We start from the raw sequence: 19,826 nt of genomic DNA, 5'->3' as shown, positions 1-19,826 counted from the left end.
TCATGAAAAAAAAAAAAGTATGAATTTCTTCCTTTTGTTTTTGTTTTGATAAAACACTGTGAAATCAATTATTAAAATAATGTATAGAAACATTTATGTTCCTCAAGTTGTAACTTGACACATATCACATATTTGTAGCAGATATACAAGTCAGCACAGTTTTAAAATTTGGCTGTTATTTTTCAACTTAAGAGCATTCTAGATAAGGAAAATACTTTCTAAAAACTACACAAAGAAATCATATTTAACCTATATATTTATAGAGTTATCTATATTATTTCCACAGTTAAAACATTGTGTTCTTTTAGTCTATTGATTTTAATGTAGCAAAATTAATGTAAGAAGCAGAAGGTGCCAGGGATAAGCAGCCGCAGCATTAAGATAATTCTTGCAAGTCAAGCAGTTTTTATAATTCCATGATTTTCTCCTTTGAAAAACTACTTACAGTTCTGTCTTAAATCGGAATATTCCCAATGCAAGCCATTCACAGAGCCAGAAAAATGCAAAGGCATATAGAATATCACAATAACTCTAATTAGCCTGAATCCTGGGTCTAAGCAATTTTTACTTCGAGAGATATATAAAGGTCTTCGGAATTTGGGGCTATGTAATGAATACTTTCCTATCTCCAACAGAGAAACAGTTTCTGACGAAGTTAATGTATTCAATTTCATTGTGCAATTCCCTTCTTCTTCTTTGCCCTTTTCTTTTATTCATATAATTGGAAAACAAACTAATACAACCAAAAGTACTCTGGGAATTAGACTGAAAAAGAAATGTGTCTCTCCTTATTAATGTTCTCATAATGGAAAGAAATGCTTAAAAATGTACTTTTTTAAAGTGGGGGATAAATTTGCATAGAACAGCAAATATTGATCTAAATATTTACATGGGCAAGTAGTTGTTTTTGTACAATCAAATCCTTTTTAAGAAATTAGTAACTGAGAAAGTTTCTAGGTTAACTCAGTACAATTCAGGATGGATCAACCCGCTGAAGCTAAAAAAGAGAAAAACAATATAATGTTTTATATAATATAATAATATTATAATATTAAATCAGGGTAAAAGAGTAAAAGCACAAAAGAAAAAAATGCATATATAAAAATATGTGTATGTATATATATATATATATACACACAAAAAAAATCTAATTGATGGGTTTGGAAGCAATAAAAAAAATGAATTCCAATTATAACATAATGTTAGCCAACCCAAATCAAATAAAATATTAATAATTTATAGGAATCTCTAAGGTTCTAAGATGTAGTTTCCTCATTTCTCATTCTGAAGTTTCATAAATTGTTAGGTGACCAGAAAAAGTTGTCTCTTGCCATTTGCAATACTAAATTAGTATTTCAAAGAGATGCATTTTACACAAAAGGTGGGGAACTCAAGTGTTCCAACATTAATAACAAGATGCAGTACTATGTAGATATAGATGATGGTTAGTTATCATTTTATTTGTAAAAAGACAATAAGTAGTTTATCTCCTAACCCTCTTCAACCTCAGTATAGTTGGACCATGGATGGAACAAAGATCAGGAGAAGACTACAGTTAGGCTAAACCTTCAAGCGGGAAGTACATCTATTCAGAGGTCATATGTGAACTAACATTTTTAAAAGTCATTTTATCCTATAGCAGCTGCTTGGCTTTGAGTCAGTGTCCTCCACTTATCTGTTCCTTTCTTTTTTATTTTTTAAAGATTTTATTTATTTATTTAACAGAGATCACAAGTAGGCAGAGAGGCAGGCAGAGAGAGAGGGGAAAGCAGGCTCCCTGCTGAGCAGAGAGCCCAATGCGGGGCTCGATCCCAGGACCCCGGGATCATGACCTGAGCTCAAGGCAGAGGTTTTAACCCACTGAGCCACCCAGGCGCCCCCTTTCTTTTTTATTTTTAAATTAACATATATCATTTGCCCCATGGGTACAGGTCTGTGATTCACACAATTCACAGCATTCACCATAGCATATACCTTCTCCAATGTCTATCCACCAGCCACCCCATCCCTCGCACCCCCTTGCACTCCAGCAACCCTCCGTGTGTTTCCTGATATCAAGTCTCTTATCGTTTGCCTCCCTCTCTGGTTTCATCCCATTTCATTTCTTCCTCTCTTCCGCTATGACCCTCTGCCTTGTTTCTCAAATTCCACGTATCAGCAAGATCATATGACACTTGTCTACTTCTTGAGTGTCACTGTGGTCTCCAAATCAGAGACTGATTGGAATTTTAGTTTACAAGAGCCAGTTTTAAATCAGTAGACTTCTGACCTTGTTATACCCCTTGGGTGATATAGCAAAAAGAGCCTCTGGCAAAGACCTGAGAGATTTGAGAACTGAGTCAGATCCCATCCAGGCAAACCAAGAGAGAGACACAGGGGGATATGAAAATGAGGAGGTTAGGTCACAGGCCTGTTGATTTTGAAGAAGGGATGACAGGTCACTGCATGGGACAGACACTGTCAGTAGTTTATGAAGCACAAGTCAGAACTAAGTTTTAGGGAAACACTGCCAAGTGGACCCCACAGTGTAGAGGGGGACGGAGGAAGTGTGGAATAGGGAAAGGGTAAGCACTAGGCTTTCTGTAAAGCAGACTGGCCCCTCTTATCTTTGACCCCTGTTTGTATATCACGACCCATATCCCGCCAGTGGGCAAGTCCTGTTGGCTTGACTTCCAAGTACGGATTCAGACTTGATCATTTCCTACTTGCTCCGCTGCTACCACCCAGTCTCCACCTTCCTTTATCTGGATTACTGCAATCATCTCCACTGTATGCTTTTCTGAAAACAGCATCCAGAGAGATCATTTTAAAACGTAAATTAGATTATGACACTCTCCTGGTCCAATCTTCAAACGCTTTCCCATTTAACTCAGAGTAAAAGACCCGTCACCACCCGGCCCCTGGCAGCCCCATTCCTAAAGCCAGGTCCACTTCCTTTCCTCATGCGATCTCCACCTGTACGTGCGCCTGCACTTTCTTTCCTCTCTTCTCCCTGATCCCTTCACCCTGTGAGCTCTTTGACCAAATGCCATCTCCTCAATGGAGCCTTCCTCTGGCCAACTTACGGTTAAGAGGTAATTCTCAAAACACCTCCCCTAAGAACTTCTCATCCTTTCCCTGATTTATTGACTCCACAATACACTCATTTTACCAATTTGTTATTTCAACTGAAATGTAACTTTTTGAGAGCCAAGTATTCTTCCTAACTTGTTCACTGTTCTAGTGTGAATAATAATGCCAGGTTTTAGTAAATATTCACCAAACAAAATTATCTAAATCCTGTAGAGACAGGATTAATAATAATAAGACTTATTAGTCATAAATGTAGTACACTTAGATAAAAAATTGCATCTGACATAATAAAAAATTTTATCTTCAAGACCCTGGGAAGTTGTACCTCTCAAATATGATAATGGAATATCATATGCTAGCACAATCAGTCTCCCTTACCTAAATTTTTTGGGGGTGTGGGGTATATGGCGGAAACTGACAATCTACGTGGGAATAAAAAGTCCTGTAGCCCCTTGAGCATGTAACCATTAAATATATCCATGAGGGACCACTATTTATTCAATGAATAAATAGACATTGAGAACCTATTATGTGTCAGACATTTTTTCTAAATACTCGAGATACATTAGAAAACAAAAACAACCAATATCCTTGCCTTCTTTGTGCTTACATTCTAGGGGAGATTCCAACAGTAAACGATCCATACAGTAACTAACGAAGGATGGAGAATGTCAGTGTGATTAAGTGCTGTGGCAGGGGAGGAAAGAAAGTGGAGCAGGCAAGGGGGTGTGGGGGAGGGGCAGTGTGCTGGAGCAGGAGGAGAGGGCGCAGATGTCCCCCTGGAGAGGGTGAGGGCTGGGCAAAGTGTCTAAGGAACTACATGGAAGAGTCAAAAAAGAGTCAAAAAGCAAACGGCAAATCCACCAAAAATGGAAGGGTCTAGAAAAAGAAACACCGGGGCAGAAGCAACCACATCAATGGTTGCCTGGGCAAAGCAGGAGTGGAAGTTGACTGCAGAGGGGCAGGAAGGGATCTGGGGAGTTAAAGGAATGCTCTCTGAGCTGGATTCTGCTGAAGGCTGCAGTATTGTATATACTTACTAAAACTCACCGAATCATACACTTGAAATAGGTGGATTTTAGCATTTGTGAAGTTTTATCTTAGCAAAAGTATTGAAAAGAGAAGGGGGGATAAAATAAGAAACATTAGAAAGTATAGAATAAAACAAAACAGGAAAAGAAGCCTGTAGAAGACTTGGAGATTTTAATTAGGAAACTGTAAAGGCAGTTTCTGGTATTCCTTCATCTGTACATTAAACGTCTGATTATAATTTTATGTGATATCTTGAATCCAGGATATATAAAACTCTATGATGGGTAATTCTGTGTGTCAACTTGGATAGGCTATAGTGCCCGGCTACGCAATCAAACACGACTCTAGGAGCTGCTGTGGAGGTATTTTGCAGATATGGTTAATGTCTTGATGGACCAACTTTAAAGAGACAATCCTTCACAACGTGAGCCTCATCCAACTGGATGACAGGTCTCCAGCACAAAAGTTCCCCCAGATGGCGCTCAGAGTAGCTATAAAATTAGTAAGAGAACCACACAAATAATATAAATGACAACATTAAACCTGGGTTATACTAGGGCTCTATAATCTCTGGATATAAATGAACGAACTTAGATCCCAGTTTTAAAACGGAAAAGATATATGAAACCTTCAAAGTATGTTTGGAAGTAAAGCCCTTCTTGAGAGCAGCCATCCCTTTCCAGGAGCTCTGAAACTTTCTTATCTCTTCTCTTCAGCCCACACAGCCCACAGTTCCTTCTCCTTTCAAATGAAAGCAACAGAATGTAAAAAAATAAAAAATACAAAGCCTGAAAAAATTCAGAAATTTATAAATTCTTCTATTCTCTCATGACCATGGGCTCTGGCCTGCATCAGAAATCCTATTACCAGGTAAACAGTCAATAAATAAATTTACTTTGACTATTAAAATTAACAAAGTCTTATCAAAAGTAATTCCAGTTGGGTGGTAGAGAGAAAAAATTAAAGCAACCAAAAGAACTGTTGATGAGGGAACATCCCCAATGAATAATCTCTTTCTTTCTCTGTTTGTACCCGAGAAAGAACAAGAGAAAAGAATCCTTGGTGCTTAAACATCTGACCACCAGTGTTCCAGAGGAGAACTAAGACCTTGGCTGGGATTAGCAGGATGCGGGCGCGGAGAGATAAAGCTCCACGCTGGTAGGACACAGCCGCAGAGAGTGGAAGCTACATGACCGGGAATTTACTCCAAAGGAAAGGAAGTGTGCACACGTCCGAAGTCTGTAATCGAGTACACAAGGCCAGCAAGCCTTTAGTTAAGGCTTTCACCAGGTAAAAAAACAATTTGTTTTTCACCAAGGAGGAAGGAATGCTTTGATTTGCGGAGAAGCTGGTCAGATGCTGTAGATGAGCACGTGGTCTGAAATCTCAACTCTTCCTTGGAAGGGGCTGTCCTTGGTGAGTTACATAAAGACTCCACATGGACTAGAAAGGGAGTCAGCGTTTAGCATCCCCTGGAATCAGTCCCTGGGTTTAGCAGGTTACTCTGGTAATGTTCACACCATTATTTAACTCTACTGCCTTTCAGTGGATGAAGAAGGTAAATTATTAAAATGATCTATCAACTAAGTGAAGCCACGATCCCAAGCCAGAAGTGTGTGTTTCAAAGCTCATATTTTAGAACAAGTCCATTTTCTTTCCACTCTACTAATGTTTAAGATGTTTTTATTACAGTATCTACAACTAACTTAAAGCTTTTCAGCACAGACTGTTGGCAGCTGTGTGTGTGTGACTTACAATCTAGAGACAGCAAGCATTCCGCTCTGCAGCCGCAGGTCAGAGGCAGCCACGAGCCGCCCTTCCAGAGGCAGCTACTTCAGATGTCTGCTGTCTGCTCCTCTAATCAACTTACTAAATGCCAAACTGGGTTTTCTTTGGTGAAACGAGTGCCTTGTTAATCAGCATAAATGTTCGATAAATGTTAGGAAAGATATCTCAGTGGTGAAATGAAAGATATTAAGGATATATAGTTTGACAAAACGTGTTTTATAGACACCCACAGCCTGTGTGTAGACAAGATAAGGCAAATGAGGCCAGTGGCCTGAAGCCTTGGACATGGTTCTGGAGTATCGCTCACTTAGTGATCCTGTGCCAGCCATAAGCTTAGGAGACTTTCTGTTGCTTGGCACTGGCTGCGTGTAGCTGAATCCTGCATCTAAAATACTGTGAAAGCTGCCTGAAGAGAACATTTTATTCAAGGTATAGCAAGTCAGAGAGCTAGGACTTCACTGAGCTTACAGAAGAGTCTGTATTAACTGCATTGTGCCTACCTGCTAATAAAAATGTTCATTTAATAAATGTCTGTATGTGCACCAGACCTTGGCCTGTGACTTCCTTTTACTGCTTCATGGTGGCTAAGCTACATGACAGTAGCTAATTCTCACTTATCTCACTTTTTGGTGACTGACATCTTTCAGAAGAATCTGAAAGCTGTGCATGCAAATTGGCTCAGGTTGAACTATAATTCTCTTCCTCAGATCATTTGTGCCAGAATAACTTAGAGCTTAGAATTCTTTCTTTTCCCAGCATTCTGCATTGCGTTCTAGGAGTGGGACCTGAGAATTCTGAAATGTAACAAGTTTCCCTGGTGATTCTCATGTATTCCAAGGATTCAGCTAATGAAGATATAACCAAAGAGGCATCATGATCATCTGCTGACAGCATTTCCCAATGGCAGACAAAAGACCCAAGAGGGAGAAAATATACTCCTAACCACTGGGTTTGAAAACCCAAATCTATAAAGCAATAGTAAATAGCACACTATGAAGACTTCACATCCCATTAACTCTGTGCCTTAAATTTGTTGGTTATAGCTACAAGGCCACCCATGTAGATGGAAACAGACCAAATCTAGCCTTAGGCATTCAGCATGTTCATCGATGGCCAAAGGTATTCCACTGCCATTTGGATGGGTAGGGATTATCAATAGCTTTCCAACTGACTACTGTGATCCATTTTATATGATGGCAATGAAAACTGTTGGCCAAAAGCCCATCATATTAAATACGTTTTTGCAGAAAAATCAGTTGGGCTACTGGGCTACTTTGTTTAAAGTCAATAAGCCCCAGTGTATTCACTTATAAGACATCTTGTCTGACCTTCAACCAACTCATCAAATATTTATTGAAAGCCTTTTTAGAAACATGTAGTTTTTAACTTCCAGTGAACACAATGTAAGATTTAAGACAGTGAGGTCTAGCTCAGGTCTTTGGTCTCTGAATTATCACTCATTGTACCACGATGTATAGCGAGAAACACCTGGCACAAGAGTCAGAGGTCTTGAGCTCAGCTGATGGCTACAACCTCAGTGGCAGGTCAGTAAAGCACTGTGGGCTTCCATTTCTCCTTTTAAACAACAGGGAGTAAAATGTTTGCTCTTGCTTGTTTTCTAAATGTACTAATTCATTCCTATTTATTAGTCATCTATATTCCAGGAATTTTTCTAAGACCATGGAGGATACAGTAGGGAACAAGATACACAATATGACTGCTCTCAAATAGGCTTATTATAAAATTAGAAATATATATAAATATACTGATATATAAAAACTTAAATAAGCAAATAAATAAACGTGAATATTAATAAATGTATTTTGAGAAACAGATATATATACACATTTGTTTTTAAAGTTTAACAAAACCTTTCCTAAGAATGCAATACTATTTTTTAGATCTTATAATTCTGCGATTTCGGATGAGGAAGTCAATAATCTAGTGACAAATATATTGATTCAAACAACACACCGAACACTTTAATAAAAAGATGTCCCTACATTTCATTAATGATAAAAAAAAAAATTCTGGCAAGATACATTTTTCAAATTAAAGAAAAAATGCTCAGGTCCATGCTACATTTTTTCACATATAGTAGAATTTATTGTTTTAAGAGAACCTTCTTTTTCACTAATTCTTTCACTACTTAAGAACCAAGTATATATGATAAGATGGCTTTCGTATAAGGCAACGGGTATAGGCAGCCTCGAAGATGTTCTCTATGCATGTCTTCTCATGTAATCTCTTTCATTTAAGTGTGGTCTGCATTTAGTGACTCACTTCTACCAAACTGTGTATAACTGAAGTGATGGGATGTCACTTTCAAAACTGTGAGGCAATGTTTGTTGTTCTAAGCCACTAAGGTTTGGAGTAATTAATTACACAGCAATAGGTGATCCAAGGACCTGACTTTGAGGATAGTATTAGGATAATCAGTAGATTCAGAATCTCAAGCTTTATACTTTGAATATTTGAATTAAACTAGAAGGATATGGTGGCATCATAAGAATACTTTCATCACGAAGAAGCATAAACTTGCCACTCTTTAGCTCACGGAATAAGAGTTTGGTGTTTTCCCTGAGATGTGCTGAGGCTACTGAATCAAATATAAATACTTCATAATCAAACTTCACTGAAACTTTGTTTTAACGATGTACTAGTTAACCAATAAAAAAAGGTAGTCTTACCTCCAAAAAAGTACTTCTCGCCAGTTTTAACTTGAAGAGGACTATTAGTTCGAACAGCTGAAGCCTCGTCCCCATCGATGGTGAGAATGGCAAAATTTTCCTTAGCTAGGAAACGAACTTCATGCCACTGTCCGTCATTCAATCCAGAACCTGTTAAGAAAAAAAGTCAATTTATTTTCTAAAGATGGTACAGTTTAAAACAATTTTCAATACCAACAAGGTCAGAAATTTGTGGTAAGAATTAGTATATTTTCATCTAGAAAAACTCAGTGCTACTTGCAACTGATAGCATGTTTCTTTAATATCATAAGTGGTTCTATCCTCCATTGGACAGATAAGGCATAACAAAACCCAATAAAGTAGGGGAATAATCATTAATGTGCCTGGGCACATCATCATTGGCATACCTGGGAAAATGAATGGAGTGAATAAAGCTGTTTGGGGGGTGATGATAAACTATTTTAATTTAATTACTTATTTTATGATTAGGTTTACTAGAAGCCACTCTTCAATAACAAAATGGATTTATGACTTTTATCTAATGTCTCTCAATTATTAAGAACTTTTTTGTACTATTATTTTCTCTCAATAACCATGTCTGGCAAGTTTGTAGAAACTAAGAACTAATGTGCTAATTAACCACTCATAACCATAGGAAATAACACCAGGGTTATCTGATCATTTATAAATAAGGTATCTTTATAATGAATTAGGTTATATTTAAACATATAAACCAACAAAAATAAATCAATAGCTCCCACTCCTAACAACCACATTAACTGTGGCTTAGTACAAAAATTTTTGTAAACAAACATTCTTTTAAACTCTCCATTAGACAGATAATAACTTAAAGTTTTTGTTTAGTGTGTGCCCATTTTGTAAAGAATAGAAAATTAAGGCGCAAACAAAGGAGATCAGCCATTAAACATAAGCACCCGGAAAGAGTTTAAGAAACACTAAGAGACAGAGAGAGAAGTCTAAGAGGGTCAGAGTGGCTTTCTTTGAACTTAAAAAGGTCTATTCTCCCGCAAAGGGAAGGGATTTGGTTCTAACCCAGACAGAATCATTTAGAATCCACAGATTACTTGAAGTTCCTTGAAGACACATTTCAGATTCACAAATGAAAGAGAAGCCTAGCGAGTAAAGGTAACTAAAAATGAAAAGAGAGCAAGTCAATGAAGCACAGATGATGCTCCCAGCCTCTGATCAGAGGTCTGCAAATCAGTTTATAGGGCAAACCTGGCCTGCTGCCATCTGTTCCTGTATGGCCTGAGAGCTAAAAGTAGTTTTCACATCTTTAAATAGCTAAAAATTAATACTAATACTAATACTGATAATAATAATAAATTACACATGAAAATTATAAAAAATTTAAATTTTAGTGCCCACATAAAGTTCTGCTTCCATACTGTCTTGCTCCAGAGTCAAGTTGTTGTTACACAGACTTGTTAAAACTCACAAAGTCTAAACTATTTACTGTGGGGTCCTTCGCTGAAAAAGCATAAACTTTTGGTTGGCTGATACTAGTAAGCAGAAATACTACCTTAACGGGAAAAAAAAAAATTAAAGCCTGTTGAAGCTTGTAAGATTGTCACATACATGGAATATTTATCAGTGTCAGGAAATATCATTACGAATAACCACGCCTCAGGTATTTTTTTAGGATTTTCAAATTTTAATTTAGAAATACGTACTTAGCACATTTTATATCAATGGAGGAAAATAGAAAATCCTTGTTATAAAGTAATACTGAATAACCTCTAAGTTACAAAATGTATAAAATATATGCACAATTTCGTACTGTGAAATTACTATGTAAATATTAAGTCTTATTCTAAAATAAAAATCAGTTAGCGATCAAATACTAGTGTTTACTGAAATATTTCCTTCTTAAGTAGGTTGCATCAGGGTTCTCCCACAGAACAGCAGCACAGAAGACCGTATCTTCAGGGGAACATTTTTCTGTAGAGTACAAAACTGGTTTAGTGTTGATTCGGCACAGAAGTGCATGGTTTTGGGTTTTGCCTTTATAATGTGATGGCCCCTGCTTTGAAATGCAATTTTGGTGCACGGATCCCAAGGACATCAATGTTAGAAATGTTCAATCTCAAAATCTAATTCTAAATAATCACACAACCAGAAATGGTCACTTAGCTGACAGATCTTTCTGTTCTAAACAGTAGCCCAGAATGCGTTTCTAAAAATTCCTGTGAACATTTCTCCACCATACAATTAATTTATAAATGAACACCATCAGCTTAATTGTTCATGCCAAAAGGTCTATTATTCCAATCAGATAAAAATAAAAAGGTGACTTTATTTTTTTTCAAGAAACTTAATTACCAGAGAAATGAAAACTCAGATAAAAGCAGGCTTGTTGATAGCAACCACTGCTGCAGCTGAGCTTAAACTGTGATTTCTATTCATTTTAATTCCAATTATTATTTTGTACTTTTAATCTTCAAGAAGTATGCCTTAGCAACCTATGATAGGAATAGGCTTCCAGCTATAATGAAGTTCAATTCTTCAATGGGAAAGAATGATCCACTTGCTCAAGAGAAAATACACTACTTTTCAAGAATTTTCTTCATCCATGTTATGAAAAATAATCCTGAGAGTCTTTTTCTAGAGCAGAATCTAACTGCATTATTCCTATACATGAATATATTTAAAGATAGTGTTCTAAGCTCTATATGCTACTCACTCTGATAAGTCCTTGCATTTGATTCCTTTATAATTCACACTAAATGTTTTAGGAATTATTGCTTCAAATAAATAAGTGAGAAAACTGAATCTAATATAGTTTAAGCATCACATGGTTAATAAATGGCAGAAGTGAAAATTGAAATGCAGATATATCTGGCTGCAGAGGCTCGATCCTTAAGAAACAAAAACAAACCAGACAACCACAAAACACGTTATATAACTTCTGTGTATCCGTGATCAGAGTTCACTTACACTATGTGTGTGCACACATGCACACTTGTACATACACACACACACACACACACACACATAGATTTTCATTGCCACCACACCAAGACAGAGTGCAATTTCTGGATGTCCTTGCCTCAGGTAGCATTAAGATGGTAAATAACTGGGGCGCCTGGGTGGCTCAGTGGGTTAAGCCGCTGCCTTCGGCTCAGGTCATGATCTCAGGGTCCTGGGATCGAGTCCCGCATCGGGCTCTCTGCTCAGCAGGGAGCCTGCTTCCCTCTCTCTCTCTCTCTGCCTGCCTCTCTGCCTACTTGTGATCTCTCTCTGTCAAATAAATAAATAAAATCTTTAAAATATAAAAGATGGTAAATAACTGACAAACCATCCAGTTTCATTTGCTGACTTTCGGCATTTGCACTGTCAGATTTTTGTGGTACTGGAATCTCCTCCATGCTACACATCATTTAGTATTTTCTTACATCAATGATTTTCCCTTACAATTGTAATTAAAACTGAAGTTTTACATTAAATGTATGAGAATCAAGATCTAGCATTTTCTCTAAAGCACATTAGAATAAGCCCATGAGTATTCATTTAAATCATTTTCCTATTTTGTGAAACTCTGAACAAAGAGAACTTTGTGTTCACTTTTTTATACAGAAGGACTAAAATTTTTAAAAATATACATGTGGGGGTGCCTGGGTGGCTCAGTGGGTTGAGGCCTCTGCCTTCGGCTCAGGTCATGATCCCAGAGTCCTGGGATCGAGCCCCGCATCGGGCTCCCTGTTCAGCAGGGAGCTTACTTCCTCCTCTCTCTCTCTCTCTCTCTCTGCCTGCCTCTCTGCCTACTTGTAATCTCTGTCAAATAAATAAATAAAATCTTAAAAAAAAAAAAATACATGTGACCTCTCCTGCAAACTTGCTCCCAATTTGTTTTGCCTTTATCATTCCTGGACCATCCATTACTGGGGGGGGGGGGGGGGGCGGGGTATCTTACAGGATTAGTTTTTCTTCAAAAAAGCTATAAGGGATTGTGTCTTTACAGTGTTTTTAAAAAAGTAAAAATTTTGTTTAGCAAATTTTAATTCATATGAAATTGAATACTAATTAGATTTAAGAGCTTTTGGAATTCAATATTTGAAATTCACTTAGAATACCACAGTTGATCAGACCATCGCTATAAAATAGATACTTAAATATCAATACATTTATTAAGTTAAAAAAAATCAACATCTTAAGTTTTAGTAGAAATTTGTGAGTTAGGGGAGAGGAACAAGATGGCAAAAGAGCGGGAGACTTAAGTATTATTGGGTCCCAGGAGTTCACCTAGATAGTTATCAAACCATTCTGAGCACCTACAAACCCAACAGGAGATCAAAGAGAAGAAGAGCAGCAATTCTAGAAACAGAAAAGTGACCACTTTCTGGAAGGTAGGACGTGCTGGGAAGTGACTCCAAGGTGACATAGAAGAGAGACCGTGGGAGGAGGGGCCGGCTCCTGACAAGTGGTAGAGAGCAGAGCACAAAATTGGATGTTTTAGAAATCTGCTCCACGGAGGGACATCACTCCAGAGGCTAAGCTGGGGTGGAGCCCCCCAGGGACAATGTGGTCTCAGGACCCACTGGATCACAAAAAGACCAGGGGTGTCTGAGTGTGGCAGAGCTCCTAATTATCAGAGCAGGGAAGCCAGCTATAGAGACAGAGCCAAGCACGGGGCTCTCAGTTCAGGGTAACCTTAAACCATGATCCAAGGCAGAGTTGGGTCACTGCTCTTCGATCTGGGACCCCACAAGTGGCAGATCTAGGGAGACCCCTTCATTCCTCCCACAGAAAGAGTGGCATGGGAGTGTGCTGCAGGAATCAGCTGTGTTTGGAGACTCCAAATGGGGCTGTGAGCCAGAGATAGAAACACTCGGTCACGGGCCGGGTGAGCACAGAGTACAGCCAGACACCAGGGAGACAGGAGGGATTGACTGCTTTTCTCTGAGGGTGCACTGATTAGTGGAGGCCTGAGCTTGATTCCTATGGGGCCAGAGACTGGGAAGCCAGCATTTTCATTCCTGTTCTCCAGAGCTCTATGGAAAACGTTCAGGGAACAAAAGCTCCCGAGAGCGAACCCCAGCAGATGACTAGCCTGGCCCCTGGCAAGGGCAGTGCAATTCCTCCTTGGGCAAAGACATCTGAGAATCACTGCAACAGGCCCCTCCCCCAGAAGATCAGCAAGAACATCCAGCCAAGACCAAGTTCACCAATCAACGAGAACCACGGAACTCCAGAGTTCGGAAATGCAACACATAGAATTCATGGCTCCTTTCCCATGATTCTTTAGTCTTTCAAAGTTAAGTTTTTTAAATTTTATTTTTTTCTTATCTTATTTTTAATTTTTTTCTTTCTTATTTTAACCATTTTAAACTATTTTAACTTATCAATACCTTTCTTAAAAATCCTTTTTAATTTACATTGTTATAGTCATATTCTACCCCTTCATTGTCTTTAACCTTATTTCTTATATACATATAGGTTTTTCTTTCTTTAAAGTTCTGGATTACAGTTTCGTCTAACAGATCAAAATATACCCTAAATCTAGTTCATGGCTCTGTTCTAGTGCCCAGCCTGATCACATTACTACCTCTTTTTCTTTTTTTTAATTTTTCAACCAACTTCTTATGTTATCAATTCCTTTTTTAGAATCTTTTTTAATCTTCATCTTTACAGTCATATTCCATCCTTTCATCATGTTTATCCTTGCTTTTGTATATATATTTTTTTCTTTAAAATTTTACGAGGAAGTTTCCTCTAACAGAACAAAATACACTCAAAATCAAGTGTGTGACTCTGTTCTATTCACCAGTCTATCTCTCTATATATGTATATCTATTTAGCTATCTAACTATACATTTTCCTCCTCTTTCTTCTCCCCCTGATTTCTGGTCTCTTCCGATTTCATTAGCATGTATTTTTCTGGGGTCATTGTTACCCTTTTAGTATTTTGTTCTCTCATTCATCTGTTCTTATCTGGATAAAATGACAAGGCAGAAAAACTTACCTCAAAAAAAACAAAAACAAACAAACAAACAAACAAAAAACAAGAGGCAGTACCAATAGCCAGGGACCTAATCAATACAGACATTAGTAAGATGTCGGAACTAGAGTTCAGAATGACAATTACCAACGTGCTAGCTGGGCTCAAAAAAAGCATGGAAGATACTAGAGAATCTCTTTCTGGAGAAATAAAATCACTTTCTGGAGAAATAAAAGAACTAAAATCTAACCAAGCTGAAATAAAAACAGCTATTAATGAGGTGCAATAAAAAATGGAGGCTCTTACTGCTAGGATAATTGAGGCAGAAGAGAGAATTAGTGATACAGAAGACCAAATGATTGAAAATAAAGAAGCTGAGAAAAGGAGAGAGAAACAACTACTGGACCATGAGGGGAGAATTCAAGAGATAAGTGATACCATAAGATGAAACAGTATTAGAATGATTGGGATCCCAGAAGAAGAAGAAAGAGGGGGACAGATGGTATATTGGAGCAAATTATACCAGAGAATTTCCCTAATTTTGCAAAGGGACCAAGCATCAAAGTCCAGGAGGCACAGAGAACCCTCCTCAAAATAAATAAAAATAGGTCCACAACCTGTCATCTAATAGTAAAACTTACAAGACTCAGTGACAAAGAGAAAATCCTGAAAGCAGCTCAGGACAAGAGGTCTGTAACAATACAATGGTAGAAACATTATATTGGCAGCAGAACTATCCTCAGAGATCAGGTAGGCCAGAAAGGACTGGCATGATATACTGAGAGCACTAAACGAGAAAAATATGCAGCCAAGAATACTATATCCAGCTAGGCTGTCATTGAAAATAGGAGAGATACTGTCTTCGGCACAGGTCATGATCCCAGGGTCCTGGAGATCGAGCCCTGCATCCGGGCTCTCTGCTCAGCAGGAAGCCTGCTTCCTCCTCTCTCTCTCTGCCTGCCTCTCTGCCTACTTGTGATCTCTGTCAAATAAATAAATAAAATCTTTAAAAAAAAATAGGAGAGATAAAAAGCTTCCAGGACAAACAAAAACTAAAAGAATTTGCAAACACAAAACCAGCCTTACAGGAAATATTGAAAAAGCTCCTCTAAGCAAAGAGACAGTCTAAAAGTAACAGACCAGAAAGGAAGAGAGACAATATACAGTAACAGTCACCTGACAGGCAATACAATGGCACTAAATTCATATCATTCAATAGTTACCCTGAATGTATATGGGCTAAATGCTCCAATCAAAAGAAACAGGGCATGAGAATGGCTAAAAAAAACAAGACCCATTGATATGCTGTTTACAAGAAACTCATTTTAGACCCAAAGACACCTCCATATTTAAAGTGAGAGAGCGGAAAACAATTTACCATGCTAATGGACATCAAAAGAAAGCTGGGGTGAAAATCCTTCTATCAAATAAATTAGATTTTAAGCCAAAGACTATAATAAGAGATGATGAAGAACACTATGTCATACTTAAAGGGTCTGTCCAACAAGAAGATTTAACAATTTTAAATATCTATGCCTCTAACATGGGATCAGGCAATTATATAAACCAATTAATAACAAAATCAAAGAAACTCATTGACAATAATACAATAATAATAGGGGACTTTAACACCTCCTACACTGAAATGGAAGGAACATCTAAGCAAAAGATCAACAAGGAAATAAAGGCTTGAAATGACACATTGGACTAGATGGACATCACAGATATATTCAGAACATTCCATCCCGAAGCAACAGAATACACATTCTTCTCTAGGGCACATGGAACATTCTCCAGAATAGATCACATCCTGGGTCACAAATCAGGTGTCAACTAGTACCAAAATACTGGGATCATTCCTGCATATTTTCAGACCACAATGCTTTGAAATGAGAACTCAATCACAAGAGGAAAGTTAGAAAGAACTCAAATACATGGAGGCTAAAGAGCATCCTACTAAAGAATGAAAAGGTCAACCAGGAAATTAAAGAAGAATTCAAAAAATTCATGGAAACAAATGAAAATGAAAATACAACAGTTCAAAATCTTTGGGACACAGCAAAGGCGGTCCTGAGAAGAAAGTATATAGCGAAACAAGCCTTTCTGAAGAAACAAGAAAGGTCTCAAGTACACAACCTAACTGTACACCTAAAAGAGCTGGAGAAAGAACGGCAAAGAAAGCCTAAACTCAGCAGGAGAACAGAAATAATAAAGATCAGAGCAGAAATCAATGAAATAGAAAACCAAAGAACAGCAGAACAGATCAACAAAACTAGGAGTGAGTTCTTTGAAAGAATTAATAAGACTGATAAACCCTTGGCCAGACTTATCAAAAAGAAAAGAGAAAGGATCCAAATTATTAAAATCATGAATGAAAGAGGAGAGATCACAAACAACACCCAGAAATACAATTATAAGAACATATTATGGGCAACTATATACCAGCAAACTGACAATCTGGAAGAAATGGATGCATTCCTAGAAACATATAAATTACCAAAACTGAACCAGGAAGAAATAGAAAACCTGAACAGACCCATAATCAGTAAGGAGATTGAAGGAGTCATCAAAATTCCCCCAACAAATAAGAGCCCAGGGCCAGACGGCTTCCCAGGGGAATTCTACCAAGCATTTAAAGAAGATTTAACTCCTATTCTCCTGAAACTGTTCCAAAAAATTGAAATGGAAGGAAAACTTCCAAACTCATTTTATGAGACCAGCATTACCTTGATCCCCAAACCAGACAAAGACCCAGACAAAGGGCAAAAATGAGAATTACAGACCAATATCCTTGATGAACAGGGATGCAAAAATTCTCACCAAAATACTAGCCAATAGGCTAGTATTAAAAGGATTATTCACATTAAAAATGTGAATAAAAGGATTGTTAAAAGGATTATTCACCACGACCAAGTGGGATTTATTCCTGGGCTGCAAGGTTGGTTCAACATCTGCAATCAGTCAATGTGATACAATACATTAATAAAAGAAAGAACAAGAACCATAGGATACTCTCAATCGATGCTGAAAAAGCAATTGACAAAGTACAGCATCTTTTCTTGATCAAAACTCTTCCCAGTGTAGGGATAGAGGGTACATACCTCCATATCATCAAAGCCATCTATGAAAAACCCACAGCGAATATCATTCTCAATGGGGAAAAACTGAAAGCTTTTCCCCTAAGGTCAGGAACATGGCAGGGCTGTCCACTATCACCACTGATATTCAACATACTACTAGAAATCTGAGCCCCGCAATCAGACAAAAAAAAGAAATAAAAGGCATCCAAATCAGCAGAGAAGTAGTTAAACTCTTACTCTTTGTAGATGATATGATACTTTATGTGGAAAACCAAAAGACTGAACTCGAAAACTGCTAGAACTCATTCAGGAATTCAGTAACGTATCAGAATATAAAATCAATGCCCAGAAATCAGTTGCAATTCTATATGCCAACAACAATATTGAAGAAAGAGAAATTAAGGAGTCAATCCCACTTATAACTGGACCCAAACCATAAGATATCTAGGAATACATTAACCAAAGAGGCAAAAAATCTGTACTCAGTAAACCATAGAGTACTCATGAAAGAAACTGAGGAAGACACAAAGAAATGGAAAAAATGTTCTAAACTCATGGACTGGAAGAACAAATATTGTGAACATGTCATGTCTATGCTACCTAAAGCAATCTACACATTTAATGTAATCCCTATCCAAATACCATCCATTTTTTTCAAAGAAATGGGACAAATAATCCCAAAATTTATATGGAACCAGAAAAGACCCCTAATGGCCAGAGGGATGTTGGAAAAAAAAAACAAAAACCGAAGTTGTAGGTATCACAATTCCAGACTTCAAGCTCTATTACAAAGCTATAATCATCAAGACAGTATGGTACTGGAATAAAAGCAGACACAAAGATCAATGGAACAGAATAGAGAGCCCAGAAATAGACCCTCAATTCTATGGTCAACTAATCTTTGACAAAGCAGGAAAGAATGTCCAATGGAAAGGAGACAGTCTGTTCAACAAACGGTGCTGGGAAAATTGGACAGCCACATGCAGAAAAATGAAACTGGACCATTTCCTTACACCACACACAAAAATAGTCAAAATGGATGAAAGACCTCAATGTGAGATAGGAATCCATCAAAATTCTTGAGGAGAACACAGGCAGCAACCTCTTCGACCTCAGCCGCAGCAACTTTTTCCTAGGAACATCACCAAAGGCAAGGGAAGCAAGGGCAAAAATGAAGTATTGGGACTTCATCAAGATCAAAAGCTTTTACACAGCAAAGGAACAGTCAACAAAACCAAAAAACAACTGATAGAATGGGAGAAGATATTTGCAAACGACATTTCAGATAAAGGGCTAGTATCCAATATCCATAAAGAACTTATCAAACTCAACACCCAAAGAATAAATAATCCAATCAAGAAATGGGCAGAAAACACGAACAGACATTTCTGCAAAGAAGACATCCAGATGGACAACAGACTCATGAAAAAGTGATGAACGTTACTCAGCATCAGGGAAATACAAATCAAAACTACAATGAGATACCACCTCACACCAGTCAGAATGGCTAAAATTAACAAGTCAGGAAATGACAGATGCTGGTGAGGATGTGGAGAAAGGGGAACCCTCCTACACTATTGGTGGGAAGGCAAGCGGGTGCAGCCACTCTGGAAAACGGTGTGGAGGTTCCTCAAAACGTTGAAAATAGAGCTACCGTACAACCCAGCAATCGCACTACTGGGTATTTACCCTAAGATACCAATGTAGTGATCTAAAGGGGCAAGTACACCCAAATGTTTAAAGCAGCAATATTCTCAATAGCCAAACTATGGAAAGACCCTAGATGTCCATCAACAGATGAATGGATAAAGAAGATGTGGTATATACACACACAATGGAATACTATGCAGCCATCAAAAAACCCCTGAAATCTTGTCATTTGAAATGACGTGGATAGAGCTAGAGGGTATTATGCTAAGCAAAATAAGTGAATCAGAGAAAGATAATTATCATATGATCTCTCTGATATGGGGAATTTGAGAGCCAGGGCAGGGGGTTGTGGGGTGAAGCGTGGGAAATATATAACAAGATTGGACCAGGGAGGGAGACAAACCATAAGTGACTCTTAATCTCAGGAAACAAACCGAGGGTTGCTGGGGGGTGGGAAGGGAGGGATAGGGTGGTTGGGTTATGGACATCAGGGAGGGTATGTGCTATGGTGAGTGCTGTGAATTGTGTAAAAGTGATGATTCACAGACCTGTACC

At 37.9% G+C, this 19,826-nt stretch overlaps 1 protein-coding gene across 1 annotated transcript in view; it reads right to left on the bottom strand.

Moving 5' to 3' along the window:
• CNTNAP2 (contactin associated protein 2) overlaps positions 1-19,826 on the bottom strand; it is a gene marked incomplete at both ends in the record, with an annotated part of 1,866,690 nt that overhangs the window by 811,731 nt on the left and 1,035,133 nt on the right. Inside the window, 1 exon segment of the mRNA XM_080819035.1 lies at positions 8,583-8,732. Within this exon segment, the coding sequence (XP_080675161.1) occupies positions 8,583-8,732 (150 nt within the window).

The sequence above is a fragment of the Martes martes genome (assembly GCF_963455335.1).
Source record: "Martes martes genome assembly, chromosome: 11".
Taxonomy (NCBI): domain Eukaryota; kingdom Metazoa; phylum Chordata; class Mammalia; order Carnivora; family Mustelidae; genus Martes; species Martes martes.
The sequence above is the reverse complement of the archived record's forward strand: the minus strand, read 5'-3'. Positions and strand labels throughout refer to the sequence as shown.